General features: G+C 40.2%; 1 protein-coding gene across 5 annotated transcripts; it reads left to right on the top strand.

The window, feature by feature from the left end:
• The first annotated feature begins 171 nt into the window (after positions 1-171).
• On the top strand, positions 172-18161 carry LOC132908842 (14-3-3 protein zeta). 5 transcript variants are annotated; one of them, XM_060963209.1, is made up of 5 exons: positions 172-331; positions 12621-12928; positions 13687-13810; positions 14754-14917; positions 16552-18161. In XM_060963209.1, the coding sequence occupies exons 2-5, from the start codon at positions 12629-12631 to the stop codon at positions 16705-16707; spliced, it is 744 nt and encodes a 247-aa protein (XP_060819192.1). In that variant the 5' UTR covers positions 172-331; positions 12621-12628; the 3' UTR covers positions 16708-18161. The 5 variants fall into 5 exon arrangements, with proteins under 5 accessions (XP_060819192.1, XP_060819194.1, XP_060819193.1 ...); XM_060963211.1 differs by lacking the exon at positions 172-331 and adding an exon at positions 776-903; XM_060963210.1 differs by lacking the exons at positions 172-331; positions 14754-14917 and adding exons at positions 7800-8070; positions 15942-16105.
• The last annotated feature ends 2917 nt before the right edge of the window (positions 18162-21078 follow it).

Genomic DNA, 21078 nt, shown 5'->3' with positions numbered 1-21078 from the left:
AATTTAATCAATTGAAAATGTGTACCTACTTGTGTATATATTAGAACAGAATTTTAAAGGAAGCATAGGAATAGCAAAGATATTTAGAAAAATGTAAAATAATTGATTTTATCAAATGCACGCAAGCGAATTAATAGTTTGTCGATAGAGTTGAAAAAAGGCGGGAATGGTAAAGAAGTGTATTTCGAACGGACGGAAAGCGTCAAGTGAATGCAGTTCAAGATGGCGGCTTCCGCTCGTTGCGCCAGTGCACTCTGTGAGATCGTAGTGGACGGGAGCCGTTGAATACGCCGAAGCCTCGACTTTCTAGGCAGTTTGTAACACTCTAAAGGTGAGTCTTTTTTCAAACGTAATTATATGCGTGTGTACAAGTGAAGCAGAGGTCATTGCACGCAATGTCTTTTAAAATATCGCCTGTAAATAATACGAAGTGTAATTGAACGCGGATCGTGTAGACCCCGTAGCCATGCAGTCGCCTGATCTTTTTCACAAGTTGCTCGAAATAACTTATAACTTGGTCGTTTTATTACATTTTCGTAGTCGAAATCGTTCGTTTCGACTCGTTCTCCTTCGATGTACGTCATCATATCGTTTCGTTTATCGAACGAATTATCATTTTAATAAAGTTCGTTAGATTCCAGTACGATAAAAAGGTGGTCTGAAGGTAGTCACTTGCCGCTCACAGCGGATGCGACGCACGCGACGCGACAGCCCTAACGAACAAGATAATTGCCGCCATCTTAGTTGTATAGTTGGTGATGAAATTATACATTTTATGCTTAAAAAGAATCGAAAAAAATAATTAGTTTCAAATCTCGTTCTACTTTGTACCTAGACGATAGTTAACGTATTGGCAGTTGTTTTCATTGAACATAGGAATTTCTTGATATGACAACTAACCGCGTAAGTGCTGGATCGATGTTACAACTAATATTTGCTTGCAATATTTGATCCCTTATATGGTTCGGAGAAATCGGAGATACATTGCGTAGTAGATTTAGCTTGTTCTCTCGCGCACAATATGTATTTGGCCTGCTTCCGCTTGAAATCGTGTTAAAGCACGACACGCGCTTTCCTTCTTCGTAAAGGCGTTGTGCCGAGCACACGCCCTTTGACAGGTGAACCGATCATCGTGCTTTCGATATTGCGTCGACACATCTTACCTGATAAACACCCAAGTCAATATACATAATATAAGTATCCATCAATAGTAACATTCGATTTTAGTTTCCGTGCGTTAGGCTATGTATAAATTTATGTACTGTCTCATTATTGACCGATATAACACGCGCGCAGTTCATAATCGTCCATTTTTCTCAAAATATGTAGTACGTCATTCAATTCCGTAAAGTATTTCCACGAAAAAGATTGGACGCAATAATGCGCCATTCTCTACCTTCTCTCTTCAATTAGTTTATAGCAAATTATCGTTTATTTTCGACGACATATTAATTAGCGTTCTGTTTGATATGAAAAATATTAATGCTGCCGCTGTTCTCTTCACATTCGTTTGCCGACACACGCGTAATCGATCGATCATTGGCGAGAATAATGTATGTTAATCGGCAATTTTAGTAGAAGGTACTTAGACATTTGTTCATAGTGGAGGAAGACCGTGAATTCCCTTTCTCGCACCTTTCTTTTACTCTTTCTCGGTCATCGAACGACTCGAATTGAGATAAAGTTTACTGCTTTTGCCAAGGTCAACAATGACGATGGCGATGACGGTAATACCGACGATAGATTTTCGTTCCCGTAAGCTTACTTATTAAGGCTCGCTCGTTATCATATAAGTGATGTGTTCCATAAGTTTACCATTTTGTTATTACAAGGTGTTTTCCATTCCATTTCTAAATTTATTGGAATAAGTGTGAACACCGTTGGTACGGTAATTCTATTGATTCATGTCAATGTCCTATTCCTTCTTTTTTCCAGTCTGACCGTCGATCATTACTCCCACCTTTCTCTTATTTTTTTTCTTTTCATAATTCGGTAATTTGGCGTGCAACTATTATAAGTTCGAATTTGAAATGAAAAATTCCTAAATAACGCGAGAAAAGCTTCGAATGATAGTTGTCACGCTAAGTTTATAAGTAATAATAAATTGGTGAGTATGCGTGCGGTCTCGAGTTGTTGATCGATATGCTGAAGAATTTGACCGAGCAATAGCAGGGGGTTGTTCTTGCTGAACGCTAGTAAGTTATTCGCTACCCTTAGATACCATTGTTCGTTCTTTTAACGTGATACTATAAACTAAACAGCTAAAACCAGTTGGTTAAAAACAAACAAGTTCTTGCTTGTTAGAGGTTGAAGAAAGTCTCGGTGATCGTGTTGTTACATGTAGTGTTATATATCAAGGACAACTGACAATGAGAGAAAACGGTAATTAAACGCGTTATCGAACGTGTAGTCAGCTATCGATTTTATGGTTCCATGGACGGACCATAAGTATAACACTTTGTGGCCGCGATCGAAATTTGTGGAAGCGTGTATGGTATGAATATCGTGTACGGTACGGAAATTGAATTTTACCGGTTAATAAGGTATCTTGGATACGACAAGAACGTCGCGTGTCTCTTTAATCGTTGTTCACGATCGTATTGCCATTTTGACGAGTGATCGCATCTGAATTTTTCTATATTCTCTTTACTGCTAACGACTAAATCGAGCAGGTGTTATCTTTTGTTTAAAAAGAATGAACGAGACAGACTTTTCCTCTAACTATTTTGTCCTTGCTACTACTCCATTCGATGAAATTATTAGTTTTATTCGAGTGACACGCTTGTTTATTTATTCGGAAATATTTTTACGTAATTGTTTATGTTAAGCATCCTTCGGCAAAATATCGACGTTATTTGCGAGTTATTGACAATAAGAAGATATAATCGTAGAGCTTTTCCATTAGCTTAGGTGTGCTTGCACCAGTTCGTATTATTCGCTTTTTCGTATCGTTCCTACGTTACCATGTTTTCAAACGTCTCTAAATTCCTAAGTTCCCCGAGTCTAAGACGTTCGAGCAAGCGTCGCATATTATCTTTTGTTCCTATAGCCAATGTTTTAGTAACGTCGATATATCGATTCGAGTAGTCGGTATTATCGAATTTCGAAGTTTCGAAAGATCCTCTCGATTCAGCGAATATATCGCGATGTATCGTGTATTCGGCCAACTCGTGAACGAACGAGCTGAACCGAATCGAAGCAGCGAGCTTGACATCATTCGCTATTCCAAGACGGCTGACGCAGAAACTCACGCGAGTTCATCCTGTATAGCTGGCGCTGTGTTTCGTTTCTTTGAATGTACGCACGCCACCTCTAACGTAAATACCAATTGCGCACGATGTTTTTTGCTCGAGTTTTTCAAGAATAATCAGATATGATTTTTGCCGATAGTCCGAGATGAGTAACGTGTCCGGTTCGATAACTTTTCGTACGTTTGATAGGATCGTCGCATAAATCGAGCGATCGATTTGTCGAGACGGATCGTGTTGGTACGGAAACTATTCGGTTTGTATAAATCGTAATGCGGTAGGAGCGTTTGCGATTTTATCCCTTTTATCGACAACTTTTGCGTGCGGACGCGCGCGTGCGCGTGTACGTGTGTGTGTGTGTGTGTGTGGTCGAACGTGAAACTAGAAGAAGCGAGTAGTAGAGTAGCATGAAAGTCGAAAGAAGTCTGACCCGTTGCAGTCAACCTTTCCCCCACCTCGTTGGTGTGCTCGATGAACTCAAGTTGGCATAAGATTTCGTCGTAGGTGAATGAAAATATCGAGCGTAACGGAAGACGCGTGTATTAGAAGACGAGTGAATGGCAGCGGCACAAGCACGCACTTGCTACGTCGATTGCCCGAGTTAGCCATTCGAGTACCGGCAATAACAGCGTGTTAAACAAGCACGAGTTTTTCACATGATTCTCCCTTTTCTTCCTTCTTTTCATTTTCCCTTAATTGTAAAATGAAACATAAGTCGTGGGAATAACAGCAAGGTGGTTAAGGAAGAAGCAACGGAGAATGTAGATTTTTGTAGAATAGATGGTGAAAATCATCGAGTTGAACTCCTTCGAAGGGAGTAGAGATACACTTGGTTGGAGATGAGAGTCGAAAGAATATAGAAGCAGCTGCAATATCACGCCTACACGTTATCCGTACGCTCTCTACCACCTGTAGTACACGTTGTTGCTAGTTCGCAAAAGCTCGCCCTTTATACGTATTTCAATCGGAAACTGGTTGCCGATGTCTCGCGCGTTGACACGGCTCTCGACTACCATCGTTTTATTTGCATTGTGTCGTAAATACAAATGTTCCTTATGCTTTCTCACGTACCTATAACTCGCACTTTGCTCACTGATCGTTCCTATTCGTTGGTTTCTCGATATATTATCAAATCTTGTAGAACACAGCAATAAAAATAGCATGGTGCATATACTATTGAAAATCAATAACGAAATATCCTCGAGTCTGGCGACTACGCCCGGTGCTTCGACGACGCGACGAGGTTATGGAGAATTTCGTTGGGCACGACGTAGCTTGGAAAATACGAGGACAGTTTTAAGCCGGTCCACCTGTACAAGGTCAGTGATGTAACAGTTACGCTTCCTCGATTCTCGATGGTCTGGACTTCTCTCTTTTTTCTTCGTTTTATTCGATACCTTCGATTCGTTCGACACAATCGATTTATATCGATCATCTATTCTCGAAAAGGCATATTCAAGTTGGTTCTTCGCGTGAAACGAGAAACTCGTTCATGGCCGACCGACGATCAAACGAGCTCTTTTGCCTTATCGGTTGCTACCGACGTCCTACGACAAAAAACTGCTCGTTTCTGCGTCAAATATTTGCCCGTCTGCAAACGCGGAACAGAGAAAAAGCAGTGATATCGTTTAACCGTATCCCTCTTGCGAATTTCAGCCGAATTAAGTCTAAGAGAAGTCACTCGTGAATAAGCTGGTTTGTTATCTGGAAATCGAAAATTGCGTAGTTCTTGCAGCTACCGCGCTCGCATGACGCTCGTCGAACGACTTGCTGTCTTCGGTAATATCGCGCGCTCTTAAACGTTTGACACGCACTGTGCTTCACGCAACACCGTGCATCACTATACGCACCTTGATGCGCAGTCTGTCGCAACTTATTTCACCCGATCTTCCAACGGTTGTCAACCATACCCACGTTCGCTCGCTCTACTGCACAGTCTATGATGCAATTTATTTCACGCTTATCACATATCGTATTATTCTATAATGTCCTTTCGAATCTAACGTGTTTATCGGAATATTACATACTTCGGAATCGGAAGCGTGAAATCTAATCTCTTGTTGTTTCGTACTGTACGAAGAGTGATATCGATAGAGTCGTAATGACAATAACTAAACTACTTCGCTACTTCTCGATGTCTTATCGCTATGGATTCGAAATTAGAAGAATTCCTTCGTATTTGCTACCGAGTTTTTATTACGTGCAATAAGACGGTCGAATCGAGACGGCAAGTTCATGCGTTGCCCACCTGTTTCTCTCTCATGTCTGTATATACGTACTTACGTTGGTCGGTAGGAATATACGTGAGTCAGGTACATTCCATAATCGGCTGTGCATGCGGAGCTGCTACTTTACTTTATTGTTTGCCATCGAATTACCTGTCGTTTCGTATGAAATGTTCAAACGTTAAATTCAGTGGTATCGATACGCTACCACTAATAACAAGCAATGATAAATCGACGAAAGAATCAAACGAAAACGTAACGCTTGAACCTGTCTCTTATTTTCTTGATTACTATCGATCGACTCGTTGCGACTCGTTTGTTTGGCTATCGTCAATGTGTCAGAGCAAGCATGTCAAAGGCAACTCGTTTTAAGGATTGCCGAAGACAATTAGCTTGATGCTATTCTGCTTTCGATTGGTTTATGATAGGTATTTGGACTGCGTGTCATGGCCAGTGAAAGTGCGAACAACGAAATGTTAGATGCTAAACGACAGCTAGTGACGTCTAATCACATAGCTTTCAAATGTCGAAAGTTTGATTGTTTGAAAGAGAAGAGTTCAAAGGATTGCAAGAAGCTCAAGGTTACGTCGTCTTAATTAAGGGATAGGAAGATTGTTCTTACAAGTGTATGATGATCACGAAATGGAAGCCAGAGATTGCTTTGTTGCAAAAGAACTATGAAAAACGATATAACACTTAGGACAAAGAAGCATTACGATTTAATGCATGGTTGAATGATTCAGCCACGAACTATATTATCGGTTTATCTGTTTTTTCTACCAAAAAATTTCTCAGAAACAATTGATCGAAATAAATACGCTATTTCTACCAGATTCGGCAAAGAGTGGCAAAACGGCATTAGGGGAGTTGGGGGTGAGCAATGGAAAATGGTGGCCAAGGCAGAAGGGCGGGTCGGTTGCAGGGGTTGCGCGCGCCTCCGCAGATCAATATTTCATTTTAGCTTCGCCAACCAGCTAAAGAGTAAAGGAGACAAAAACTACCTACCTCTTCTTGTGCGCGTCTTCTCGATACAACCATTGTATTCTACATAATTACCACTTTTTCTATACTCGTATTCTCGTTGATACGAATCGTCCACATTTGTCTTTTTTTCCTTATCGAACCAAATGCATTCCCATTTTTAATTCGTCTTTTTTTCCTGCTTGCCTCCTCCTTCTCTCTTTCCCTCTTTTTTCACCTCATATATTGTAGATTTACCGAAAAAAAAAAAAAAAAAAAAAAAAGAAAAATCAAAATATATGCACCTGCGTTCGTGACGTGAATCTGTATGAAAATTCAGAAATTATTGAAAAGAACGAACCTCGAGGCCGTTTTACCGTTTAATACGTACTGCAATTGATTTTACGTTTGCGTACTTAGGCTACAAGTTGGCGAACCATAAGACGAAAAGTAGTTTCATTTAAAATGAAAATAGAAATCGATCCGTGTCTTTGGATGTTTATTTGATATATCGTATATTCTCAAAATGATTCGCCGGCAGCAACTGCGTATCACGTGATGATACACGTGTTTTCGCGTCACGTTGAGGATTTGATTTTACGCGCAAGTTTAATTTTCACTGTTCGTATACATTTTTATTAAAATGGAAAATGGTATCGTCATACAAATCTTTTCGAAGTCTCCAATTCTAAAAGTATCGTAATAATTATATAAATTCAATTAATTATGTATACAAATAAATGTGTGAAACGTTAATATATACACGAGAATATATATGTACATATATAACAAATAGCTAAAAAATTATCACGACATTCTACGATTTCAATTTTTCACTAATGTGAAACAACCATGGAAAATGACGTTTTGGTAACTTATACAGCGTAATTAACGAAAAATAAAAAGTATGAGAAAAGTGGACTTGGCGTAAAAAACGATGGAGAAAAGGATGTACCTATCCGATTGATTTAATTCGAGGAAACAAGTTTGAAGGGATATGAGGCAGGAAGAAAGAAAAGAAACGACAAGAGAAGAGAAGAGTGGAGAAGGGAAGGGAAGGGAAAGGAATGAAAAAAGAAAGAGCAATGATATAGAATGCACGCGAAAGAGATATTGAAAGTATATATGCAGAATATATAACGCGTAGCGCTGCGTAGCGCAGCGCAATACAACGCTACGCATCGTATTCCATGGCTGGCGTCCCGGGACAGGGACAACCGTGCGCCACTGCCCCACCCAACCTTTCAAGCCGGCCATGCTGGGCGAACCGATCAATACTTCGGCTCGGTCACGAAGGAAACCGAGGGGAACCGACCTAGGACGAGTAAAACCGAACGCGGACGAGTCCGGGCACGAGGCACGCCGAGTCCCCACCACGAGCAGCGTTGCCGGCTCAGTCGTGCGGGAGTGGTCACTGAGGGATGTGTGGTACCGTAACTGAGTGACTGAGGAAAAAGACCCGGCGTAGTTTCTCCGCGTAATACGCTCTCGCTCTTTACCCCCCTGAACAAAAAAGAACTAGCAGTACCGAGAGTCTAGTCAGTTTTCGGCCCCCCTCCCGATTTTACGCGAAACTACGGAATACGCTGATCGTATATTTATTTAAGTATTTATTGTACAAAAGACTTTAAATATAGGTAAGACTGCGACGATTCGTTGCTCTGCTTCTTTTCTATAAGTCTATGTCTCGCATTTACTTTTCTGCTCTATCTTTCGAGTTCATCTCTCGATTTACTTAAATCTCTAATTACTTTCTACCTATTTAGTTTTTCTTCATCTTTTTCGTTTGACTTCGTTCTTTGCCATGCATGCCAAGGCACAAGTGATTGCTTCCGTATCTCCTTTATTTGAGCCTCCTTTTCTCAGACCGTATTATTATTTCGAGAATGTGCTAGAAATTTCGATTTGTGTCGCGTTTTCCTACGATTAAACTAACAAGTCAAGGAGAGTGTGAATCGGTTATCGATCTCTGCGGTATAATACTGCGACGCAGTAGAATCGAAGTGAATCGGCGCGGTCTCCGTAATGACGCCAATTCGTTTTTCGCCGGAAGCAAGGTGTTCCCGTTGTTGGTTTCTTTGTCCTCGGCTTGTTCAAGTCCATATCGCGACATGAAGCGGTTGTGAACGCTTCGAGGACGGGGCGTGTTAGCTAAGGAGAGAGAGAGAGAGAGAGAAAGACAGAGGGAGAGAGCGTAGACAAGGAATTTCGCTCTCGCTTCGTGAAAGTAGCGCCGTGGCGCTCCGTTTGACTGCTCCCTCTTCGGCTGAGATACGCGACTACGTCGAGCATAACCTCAAATCATTCATGATAAATGTACACAATTTTTTTTATTCCAAAGCGTTTCGCGCGTTTGACCTTCGACCTGACAGCGTCAGTTTTGCTCCTCACCTCCCACGGAAGTTACCACTTTGCGTGTCTAAATTGAATGTCTTTTTCTACCTCTTAAAACGTGTTCGTGTGGAAACTGGTAAAATTTCATTAAAACTCCTCGTTTCCTCTTGTTTCTTTGGTTTATCAATTTCGGTTAATGTATTTAAATGCGAAAAATAACGATTTAAAGTAAGCGTAATGTACGTTAACAGAACTGTGATTTATCGTGCAGAATATAACGCGTAATATAACGAGATATAGATAGACATAGATAAATGAGAATCGGCCGATAAAATTCGTATTTTTATCAACGTGACAGAGATGTCACGTTTTTCGATCCGTGCGACATCTTTATCTTCGCTGGTATTCATCTCGGTGACTGAAATTATCGCTTTTTGGTGACCAATTCATGTAAGTTATTTCATTTTCGAGATTTTTAATGAAATGTGGGATCGGTCGTGGTAGACAATGGGGTCGGCGACCTATTTAGGAGCAAATGCGAAGTTAATACGAGATGAATTGTAAGAATCGTTATGGTATTTGAAAAAAGAAAGATAAGGGTACGAAGAAATTGTGAAAGAAGCACGAAATACGTATTTGGGGATGAGTAACGATTGCAGAGAATCGAACGCGTTAATCGCTCGTATCGTTTATCGAAGTAGGTTTGACCAAGAGAAGTAGACGGAGAATTTATATCGGTTAGTTCGAACAAACAGTTGTATGTATTTCGTCACGTTTCATTCGCGATCCGATTGAAAAATTTGCGCCGGAAATATTTCACTGGCAACGTGGGATTTCTCATTAGTTCTCTTGTAGATCCGGCAACAGTGTCGCCGAGTCTCTGCTAACCTAAAGCCAGGTGATTGCGCGCGATTAAATATAGGACGTCGAATACACCTACCGGTTTAATATTTCCGTCCGGGTTTCTTCGAGGAAGAATTTGGCTGCTTGACCTTCCGTCTATCTACCGTCACGCGGATCGTGCTACGTGTTGAATAATCCATCAATGATAACAACCATACGAAATGATACGAAATTTGGAAGAAATTAACTCGTTCGATTCGCAATTTGCCATTTTAGTACCTTTCAGTTTGTAATATCGATGCATAGATATATGTTTTCTCCGAGATGCTCGATCGAATCTCGATTTGATTACTGATCCAGCTTCTGATTACTTACGTCGCATATAATTTTATTGACTATTTGCGCATTAACGTGAAAAACGATGCTCGATGAATGGTATATCTTGTAATAAGATTTACGATTGATCGTTTTTCTTGAACGTCGTGTGAGCTACGTATTCTCGAACATCTTTCTGCATGGTGCAATGTTCCAATCCGATATATAACAGTTCATAGTAAATACCACGAACCGGAAACAAGTGAACGAGGAATTTTAATCTAATTTTCATTGCCGTATACACATTTTTACAGAAAAACTGTAGCTTTTTCCGACGATATAACGTCCTCGTGTCCCAACAGTTCTATTAGATGAACGTATGCGAACGGTGATCGCGACAATAACGATTCGCATACGCAGTTTCTACGTAACTTGCATCGTCGTTATATTTACCAACGTGATAAGGCGCACTAAAAGAAAACAAGTTTCGAAAAACTGCACATCTGTTTTTCAACGTTGAATCGCACTCTTAAATTGGGTATGCGCAAATTATAGAAAATACGCGCATGCGCAGCTTTGCGAATAATCGTTTGGAAGATTTTGCTTCATGGTTGCTTTATGACAATGATGTAAACGTTTACCGATTGATACGTAAAACACCGTTGTTCGTTACCCCTTCGAGTAACGCAGAATGCATTTCGCTCGAGGAATTAATAACAAAGACTCGCCATATATCGCACATACGCGAAATCGATCGTGTTGCAGCTTTTAAAATTACTTACTTTGAACATCAATGATCGATGTCGTAGTAGCGTTTCAGTTTACGATTAGATGTAGGGTAATAAGAAGAACGCGTTTTATTTTCTTGTAGCAAATTCTAAATTTTTTTATTGCTATTATCGTGATAAGCGATGAATTAATCCGTATTTATCGTATGTATAGGGATAGATCATAGTATTCGAAATTACTTTGCTAATTGATTTTTTTCGAGCTGTCTGAAATGTTGAAACGAGAATCGAACGGAGTTTGCGCGTTATTTGTGTGCAGGAGAAAGAAAGGAGGATGATCGATACGAATGGGAGTAGAAAACGACTCTACTTGAAGTCAAATGAAACGTCGTTAAGCATCGGTAGGGGAACGCTAGGAGAAATGGTAGTATCGTTTCCGGTATAATCCGCGATTCATTACTTTCATTCTTGGACGCAGTTGTAATCGACGCGTACGCGTGAGAAGTATATAGATTTGCTTGTTACGTCGCGTCGCAACGTGACTCATTGGAGGAGAATCAGGCGCCATATGCGATATAGCTGATATAAAAGCTCCGTGCCGATATTATGGATTCTCCTTAGTTAGCGTTGGTCGTGGTCGATGATTTTCGCTTATTCGACCTATGAATCGATGTTCTTAACGATCGTCGAGATCGAGAATGTAGGGTAAAACGCGTACAAATACGAACCGAAGATCTCGGGAGCGCATGCGCGCGCACGGTCGACGAACGGTCGTAGAACGTGTTAAAAGGAGTCGAGATGTTTAGATGTGTGCCTACTACGGTTTGGCGTTGTAACGCGGTCCGATGCAGTGACTCATCGTTACCATGCGATTATATCTACGTTAGTAAAGATGTCGTTGAAGTTTTATTCTTTCCATTTATGCGCGATCCTTGTCGATCGATCGTTTTATGAAAAATTTCACAATCGTTATACACGCTTCTATCCTCCTTAAAAATGTAACGGATAAAAATCGATCGAATGCATATAAAAGTCTATCGATATTAATAGAAACAGGAAAGGGAACGTTTGCAGTAGCTTGTGTCGTTTCGAACATAATCGGTAGGAATAATCACGCGATAACATCATTCCATTGCAAATAATACGTTGGTCGAGTGCACAATTTGTAGACACGAATCGTGATAAGAGAGTATTATAATTATCATGGATATTATTGGATAAAAATGGTTGGCGATAGGGAAAAATTAATTAAAAGTTCAAGTTTTCAACTTTATGCATTAAAGCGATTGAATTGTTCGTTGATCGCAAGAGAAACGTAGATTTTTATCGAACAGTGAAATCCGTTATATTCGATTCGATTCGATTTAGAAGGTAAAAATGTTTCGTTTAGAGCTAAAGGTGCACATGACGTTCATGGTCAAGGCTGAGAAAGGCCGAATTTCTCTTTCGGGTAAATCCCCATTGTCGTTGACCGTTACCAAACCGAATAAAAGGAAATGTAACTGCGTTTTCGAAACATCTGCTCACCCGTAGCTTTGAAAAAGAAATTGCCTGTTTCTTTTCGAAGAAGAAGGAAGAAAATACTCGCGACACTCGTGATCTATGTGCGAACGAGGCCAGTTAGGTTGAAGCACGCGCGCGCACAGACCGAGTACGTCATACTGTGTTCTAAACGCGTCGGTGAAATCTATTCTCACGCGCGTACCAGCGACTCCCGGATAGATGAGAGAAAGAACTCGGCGACATTGAAGCCGCGAGTTAATCCAACTGTGTTGTACCGTTACGTCTGTGTCGATGTACGTTATGTACACACCTCCTTCTCCTCTTCTCTTCTTTTTTCCTTTTCAGTAACGTGTTTTCTTCGTCCTTTCGCCTTTACGATGAATATATTACGATAATTACGCCTCGAATCGAATTGCCGAATCGTTGTCCGTTCGGCTCTGTATATCGGGATTTTTGTTTTCTAGCCGACACAATGTCCGTCGATAAGGAGGAATTGGTTCAGCGTGCAAAGCTCGCCGAGCAGGCAGAGAGGTACGATGATATGGCAGCCGCGATGAAGGCAGTCACCGAAACAGGAGTCGAGTTATCGAACGAGGAAAGGAACTTGTTGTCGGTAGCGTACAAGAATGTCGTTGGTGCAAGACGTAGCTCGTGGCGAGTCATCTCCTCCATTGAGCAGAAAACCGAAGGTTCCGAGCGCAAACAGCAGATGGCCAAGGAATATAGGGAAAAGGTTGAGAAGGAGCTGCGTGAAATCTGTTATGACGTATTGGTAAGAATTCTCTCCTTTTTCGCTTCTCTTTCACATTTTATTACCAATTATCCATGCAATTTCGATTCGACGAATAACGAAATTCAGAAAAATGGGAAATGTTCGCGTGTTTCCTTTTTAAGGGGACGAGACGCACACGATCGACCACGATACGTGCATTATTTTGGTCGGGACACTCGGATATGGTAGATTTAACACGTCCACCGAGCAGTAGCTGGCTTTTCATGTTTATAGATGGATCGTCTTACATCGGTGAACGATCCTTTCTGTCGCGTCTGCGTATTCCAATGGCTGGCAAAAGCAAAGATCACTCGTCGGTTTGGATTTCACGTGGCTTGATTACCACACCGGCTCGGCCCCTTGTCCAATAGTTCGTCTTGCGATCTTTTCTCGTCGTCCAACGAGCGTGTCAAAACTCGTTTGAATAATCGCGCGAACATCTTTCTTTATCGCGATTGAATTTGCTTCGATAGCGATTAGCGCACGATGCGACGCGTCTAAATATTCCAAACAAATTTACATAAACGCGTTTAATATTCGAAAGCGCTATTATAGCGACGAGCGTTTGGAAAACGGAAAGCGTGAAGTGTTTCCCAATACTCACTTGCATATTCGTCGTCGTATACTCGTATATATACGATGGAAACGGAGATTTTCATTTTTCTGCGACATTACGTGTAAATAGATAGACAAACCGATGTAAATATTTAAATAGAGGGGAAAATATGTAAAAATTGATCGCACTGTCAACATTGCAGGGACTCCTTGATAAGTACCTGATCCCTAAGGCTAGTAATGCCGAGAGTAAAGTATTCTACCTCAAGATGAAGGGCGACTACTACAGGTATCTCGCAGAAGTCGCTACCGGAGAAACCAGAAATGGTATGTATCTGGTAATGCGATAAATTACTAACAGCTATACAACTACAACTTTACCGATTCCGATTAATAATCACCGTTAGACGAACTTGATTTTTCATCGACGCTCTTCTAAGGCGTTAATACGATGTAAGATTTTTTTTTTCTTTTTTTTTTTTTCTTCTTCTTTCTCGCGTTACAAAGTTTCTTCGAGATACACGGTAATTTGAAAGTAATCGCACTATCGAAGATACACTTCTGTCTGTAATCTGACATTGAATTCGTACGAGAGAATCGATATACGTCTTTCTTCGAATAGAAAGGTGTCGCACAATGCTCTCGTACCTGTGACCGTCTTCGTAGTGGTACTTCAAAAAAAGAAAAAAAAAGGAAGCACAGCTGCAACGGCAGGTGTTCTTCGTTGAAACTACTCTCTGATATATTCTTAGATTTAAGTGGATTTGAAAAATTCCACGATACTCGTCGTATGTCGGAATATCTGTGTATAACATGTTATACTTGAACAGAGAAACGTTCCTAAAACGTTGGTGGAATTTAACGCCGTATATTTTTCTCGATAATGACAAAAACGTCTGTTACGTTTCATTTCACCCACGTACATTCCATGTTAAATTCACATAATAACATAGAGAAACACAAGAGAGAGAGGTGTCGTTTCTTTCGAAATTAGTTTGAAACGCGGACAAGTCGAATTACAAGTTTCGTAAATTGATGTCGGTTAGTGTTTATCAGATCGTTCTGTATCTATGTTGTTGTCATCATCGTTATTTATTATTAATATTATTATTATTGTTATTATTAATAGTAGTATCGTTATCATCGGCACTTTATCTGCGAAACGTTAAAGATGACTATGTATCGAGGTACCATCGGTGTTAAATTCGAAATATCGACGATTACGAAAAGGTTGAAATTTTGCTGATAATTTTGCACGTAATATATTCAGCCGTGGTAGACGACAGTCAGAGGGCATACCAGGATGCGTTCGAAATCAGCAAGTCAAAGATGCAGCCTACCCACCCGATCAGGCTAGGTCTCGCCCTGAACTTCTCCGTTTTCTATTACGAAATCCTCAACTCTCCAGACAAGGCCTGCCAGCTGGCCAAACAGGTATAATTCACAAAGGCGAGGGTTGATACGCATATCGATAAATAGAGTTTACAGCAATCGCGGAAAGATGCGAAAGGATGGTGGTGATGCAGTGGAGGAAAAAAAAAAAAAAAAAAAAAAGACACGATATTCCGCTTTATCGTTTATGGGGTGATGGAAGAGGCACTTTAACCTTTCCAACTTGTCGTGTACCTAAGCTCTGGTCGACTTCTTTTTGTTCGCACAACCGTATAGTACGCTCTCACGTACACCATAACGAATACTGTAAATGTTCGCGTAGAATTGACGCGAGCTGGATGCTCGTTTCTTTTCCCGTTTCCTCTTCGTTCTTCCTATCCCGAGAGGTCCCCTTACATATATATCGCGATAGAGGGAGGTCACGCTCTATGTATACGTTTGTAGAAATTGTAATATGGATTTCCCGGTTTGCATTACAGCGGTAGTCGAGGATTCACAGAAAGCGTACCAAGAAGCGTTTGACATAGCAAAGTCAAAAATGCAGCCTACGCATCCCATCAGGCTCGGTCTTGCTCTCAACTTCTCCGTTTTTTATTACGAGATCATCAACTCACCAGACAAGGCCTGCCAGCTGGCCAAACAGGTATAATTTATAAAAACGAGGATGATGTCGGTAGTGTTCACAGCGATCGTGGAAAGATGCAATAGGAAAAGACGACGGCGGTGGTGATGCAGTGGAGGCAAAAATATGATTTTACTTTATCTTTGGATGGGAAGACGCTTTTACTTTTACAACGTGTCGCCGTGTATTCTCTAAGCTTCGTGATCGAACTCGTGGATGAATATTTAACCCGAGAAACTTAGTTGCGCACAGGGGATGAATAGTCGCTCCATTCGTTCCTTCTCCCTATTTTTATTCCTTCCGATTCCGACGTACACACGCGCGCGCACACACACACACGCTCACACGAACATACACTTATACCTAAATTTACCTCGACAGAGGTTATGCGTTATCTGGAAATTTATGAAAGTCATAATTTAGATTTCTCGGTTTGCATTGCAGCGGTAGTCGAGGATTCACAGAAAGCGTATCAAGAAGCGTTTGACATAGCAAAATCAAAAATGCAGCCTACGCATCCCATCAGGCTCGGTCTTGCACTCAACTTCTCCGTTTTTTATTACGAAATTATTAATTCTCCGGCTAGAGCCTGTCATCTTGCCAAACAGGTTAGGGATAATCGACAGTTTGATGCTTGGTTGGATGACTATCTTAGGTTGAACAAATAAATGTACTTTGTATAATTTACAATTGACATCAGTGTGTCGTGGTACTGTGCGGTAAATGCTATGTTATCGAGTGCATACTAACCCATAAAAAAGCAACAGAAAGAAAGAAGCTCCTTCGATATTTGGTGTGATCATTGCTGTAATTAGTCTCCACTGTATCCGGTAACCATTCCGCATCATACGCATTTAATATGTATATGTTGGTAACATTTTCTATCTCTAATAGAAATTGGTTAACGCTTTGCACGAACGTGTGATCTCGCGTGATCGAAAGAATGCGGTTCCTGTAGTTTTGGCGCGATTGCTGAATAAAATCGTGTGTGTAAATTGAAACGAACGCGGAATGTACGTTTTTATCCAGTTTAACGTTTGCATAAATGTTTTAGGCGTTCGATGATGCGATCGCAGAATTGGACACACTTAACGAGGACAGCTACAAAGATTCCACGCTAATTATGCAGCTTTTACGCGACAACCTCACTCTTTGGACCAGTGACACGCAGGGCGATGCGGACGAAGCACAGGAGGGTGGAGATAACTAACCTTCCTAAGCTTAAGTCCTTTCTAAACTAATAAGAACATCCTATTCTCTATCGTCCCCCCGTCCCTTGAAGTGCTCACCCATCCATCCACCCGAGATCGATTTTTCATTCGCCTGACCTTTCGTCCTTCGCGTACCTCGCTACCTTCTCCCTCCTTCCCTATCACTTTTATTCTTTTCCCATTCCGTTTAACAATCTTCGTTATCTTATCCGTTTTACTATCCTATCACTCTTACTCCTCGTTTTGTTATTCCGTATTGTCCCTCTTCGGGTTTCCCCTCTGTCTCGTCCTCTCTGCCTTCCATCCTTTTTTTTTCATCTTTCCCGCCATCCTTCTTTACGTCCTTACTTCCTTCCACCTTTCTTCGGTTTCACACTCGCAAGGGCGACGTTGCCTTTTTCCCGCATCCATATTTTTTTAATCTCCTCCTCGAAAGTCACGACCTCTTTGTTCTAACGCGACCGCACACTGCTGCCAATGCCACCGCCACAGCTGTTACGCCCGATTCGAAAGCTCGAACACGAGAGAATCTCGTTCTCGACCGTATCCTTTCCTGAAGGATCGATTCACGTGCCGGTCGCCGAATACACTCGCTATTGTCACTCGTCAGAAATTTTGAATTTGAGTATTCAATTTCAAAAGGAGTGTCGATCTACGACAGGAGGGGGAGGGGGGATGGAGAGAAAGGGGAGAGAGAGAGAGAGAGAAACGAAGAGAAGATAACAAAAGGCCAAGGAAAAAAAATTAGCGAATTTATGCGAAATTAACGTAGGATATTGCGTAACCACGCCTCGCGCGGCCCTTAACGAAAGGAAGCGGTCGAGTCGTGAGAGTTACTCGATACAACAAGTTTATCCAAGGGAAGCGTTATTGACTCGTGTTTGTGTGGAAGAACGGGAGAAAACAAATTGTGGATGAACAGAGGAAAGGACAGAGAGAATTTCGCAAACGCTGTCTCGTCGTACAACGATAAGGTAGTAAAAGATAGTATCGAAGAGTATAGAAGAGGACAAAAACGTTATATGTAATGTTACGAAAGAGAAATGGGTAATCGCCAGTAGATTACGGGGGTGTAAACGATGCTGTCGAAACTGTGAACGATAGAGGAAAAATATCGAATAAACTAGTCTTTGACGGGTATGTAGAAACAGAAAAACATGTATCGATATCGCTGTTCGGATGAGACACGCGGGATGCGAAAAACAGCCACGAAACACTGTCACTACTCCCAAATCTGCTCACTATTTACCATCTAAAGCATCGCTAAACGAAACAGAGATTCGAGAAGAAACGAAGTGAAAGGAAAAAAGCACGCATGAATCTAATTACATTATATCCAGTTGTCATTAAATTAAATTTCACATTGTCTAGCAAGTACGATATTATTATACGAAGGGAAGAACGCAGGAGGAGAAAGGAGAGTAAAAATACATTAAGTTATTAAGTTCCAACACATCAGTGGTGACTTAATTTTTACATTTAATACTTTTTACATATTGCACGTTAGTAGTACACGAAAAAGTCTTATGCATACACACGCGTGCACGCAAGTACAGAATACTATATTTCGTGTGCATATTCGTTTCCTGTTTTCTATTTCATTTTCTTTTTTATATGTACGCGTACCCGTGTGTGTATGGTTTATAATTGACACGTTTAAAACGACTCTTGCTTTTACATATTTTTTTCAAAATACGAATTCGTGCCCTTGTCATAGTTGCTGTATTATCGAGGTGAGTGAAGCACATAACTTTAAGAATACGTTTTTATCCATCGTGCGCCATGACCGTCCGTTGCTAACGCGTGAATATCTGAGAAGGAAGGGGACGCTTGATTTTCATTTCTTAAACCGCCAATCGATACGTGACTATCTCTTAAGATACTTTCTCTCGATACTTCTTCTATCCTGATTTTTAACTACGATAATTCTCACGATCTGTGATTCTCTTTCTCTCGTTATTCTCCGCCTCCTCCATTTCCTCTCCTCTCTTCTATCTTTCTTTCTTCCCCTCTCTTCCGTATATATGTTATAATATATATACATATATTATACACAATAATATATATACAACAGATATTTACCGGAAACTCGATTACTAATGTCATGATAAACGAGAGGAAAAAAAAAAGAAAACGAGAACAAATTATGTGTACGCGTGTAAAAAAAAAAATCATATTCTCCTTAATTTTAACATACATACGCAAGTACGCAAGCATCTATACTCATTTGTATATATGTATGTGCGTGAGTGTATGCATGTATATATATTATATATATATAATCAGCTTTTTCGTCGGCATGATCGATCTCGTGAAATTTGTCAATAGAGTTCGAGGATAATTCGTTATATCCTGCTATTTTGCAAATTTATATTAATAACTTTACAGAATGTCTTCTAAACAGAGCATTATCTATAAATTCGGTTAATGCAAAAACAAACAAACAAACAAAAAAAAAAAATGCGAAGTTGGCGGAATGAACTTTTTTCCGTTTGTTCTTTAACGGATAAAAGCTCCGTTATAGATCTTGATCGATCACCTAATATAGTGACCTATACAACCATCGACCATCAAGACTTATCAAACAACATGTTTCTTTTGGCATCTCGGGGTGACGTATTCAAACGGCGGATCAAAGACGTGTAACGGTCTATGATCGGCTCGAACGAAACCTTGATGAAAGGGACGAACGTTGCCATTTTAAAAATGGAAAGAGTCAAACGATAACGATAACTCGATAAATCGATCGCGTCCAAATGCAACGGATACGTTCGGTCCAGGGGCGGATTAACATGTATATATGTATGAATCAAGTACTTCTAATTATTTGAGAATTATGGCAAGTCCGTTTTGTATCTTAGTTAAATTCTAAGTAACAATTCCTAATTTTCGCCGATCGAATAAACGAAATTCCATTTGTTTCTATGTTAAAACCAATCATTCTTTTTTACAATATTAAAAATAAATAAACGTTAAATATTCGCTTTCGTTTCTTTTTACTCTGTTTCTATTGTTACATAGTCGGTTGAAATCCTTAGAAATCCACCATCCGCCTCTGGTTCGGTCCATTCCATTAGGTCCTAATCTACCTGTCTCGGTAGAAATGAACTCGACATATTCTTCGTCTCGTATGCATGGATACTTTTAAGTGTATGTAAAATACGCGCGCTTACCCTAAACACACAGGCGTAGACTTACATATACAGCCACAAAACATATAATAATATACGTAAATGTTTACCATATGGAAACAAATAACGATTATCGGTATTACAGCGTGTGTTGCGTGGGTAAACGTTCCCCAAATATGTTGTACTTTTTAATGTGTCCATGTTTCTGTTGCATTGAACACACAATAGAGTATGAATGAACGAAGTCGGAGTACGAAAACGAGTCGATTTTGCAGAGGTATCCATAAAATCGATTCCGAATAGCAACCTGGGAAATCAACACTAATCCGTAGATTACGATTTCGTTCGAAAAGTACCGATTGAATCCGTCATTGATAATTTTATTCTTTTTAATGTGCGTTTCCTATCGGTTTACGCAAGTATCAGTTACCGATGCAAAAGAGACTGAGAACTAAGAATGGTACGATAAAATTATGCAGAATGATGGTTCCCGAGAGAGTCTTCTTAAAACCAACTACAAATGAACCAGTTAAGCGAGTTCGGGTAGATATTATAAAAGGAAATTGACACCATTCTTTGAAGGCAACTACGTATATTGTTATTTAATACCGGTCTCGCGCAGCGCATCTTTAGTAATATTCAATTCCTCTTTCTTTCTCCTTGGCCCTTTTTGGAATTCCTAAATCATCGGCGTTCCATCGATATTTGTCCTTGTATCCTTGTTACTGCAAGGAGCATCAATTCGTTGTAATCGACTTGTATCTCTTTTTCCTTCGATATTTTGATCTTCGAGTATGTATATATACATATATCTTTTTTTTTTTTTTTTATTAATGACATCGTCGTAAATTTACTTTGTAGATAAAGAGAGCGAAAGTCTCTTACGGGTTACGAAGGGGTGATGTACAATTTTTGTAATTTTCTTATTTGAATCCTTCCTGCGCTCATTTCCTTTATTCATTTTCTCGTTTCTATTTACTTTTTACTCGATCATTGTAAAAGTTTAGATTAGTAATTTGATTATCGAAATATTTATCACTATGTTATAACAACAAATGGTAAAACATTGTCCTTCACTTTAATAATTATATAATATCTCGATTCGTAAAATTTCTCTCTCTCTCTCTCTTTCTCTCTATCTCTCTCTCTCTCTCTCCCCATGGAGAAAGCTAGCCATCGCAAATTTCAAATATTCATCCGCTACATTTTCCTAGTTTCCTCGTCCCGAGTTATGTTGTT

Source organism: Bombus pascuorum, chromosome 7 (assembly GCF_905332965.1).
Source record: "Bombus pascuorum chromosome 7, iyBomPasc1.1, whole genome shotgun sequence".
Taxonomy (NCBI): domain Eukaryota; kingdom Metazoa; phylum Arthropoda; class Insecta; order Hymenoptera; family Apidae; genus Bombus; species Bombus pascuorum.
This window is presented reverse-complemented; position numbering and strand designations above follow the sequence as displayed.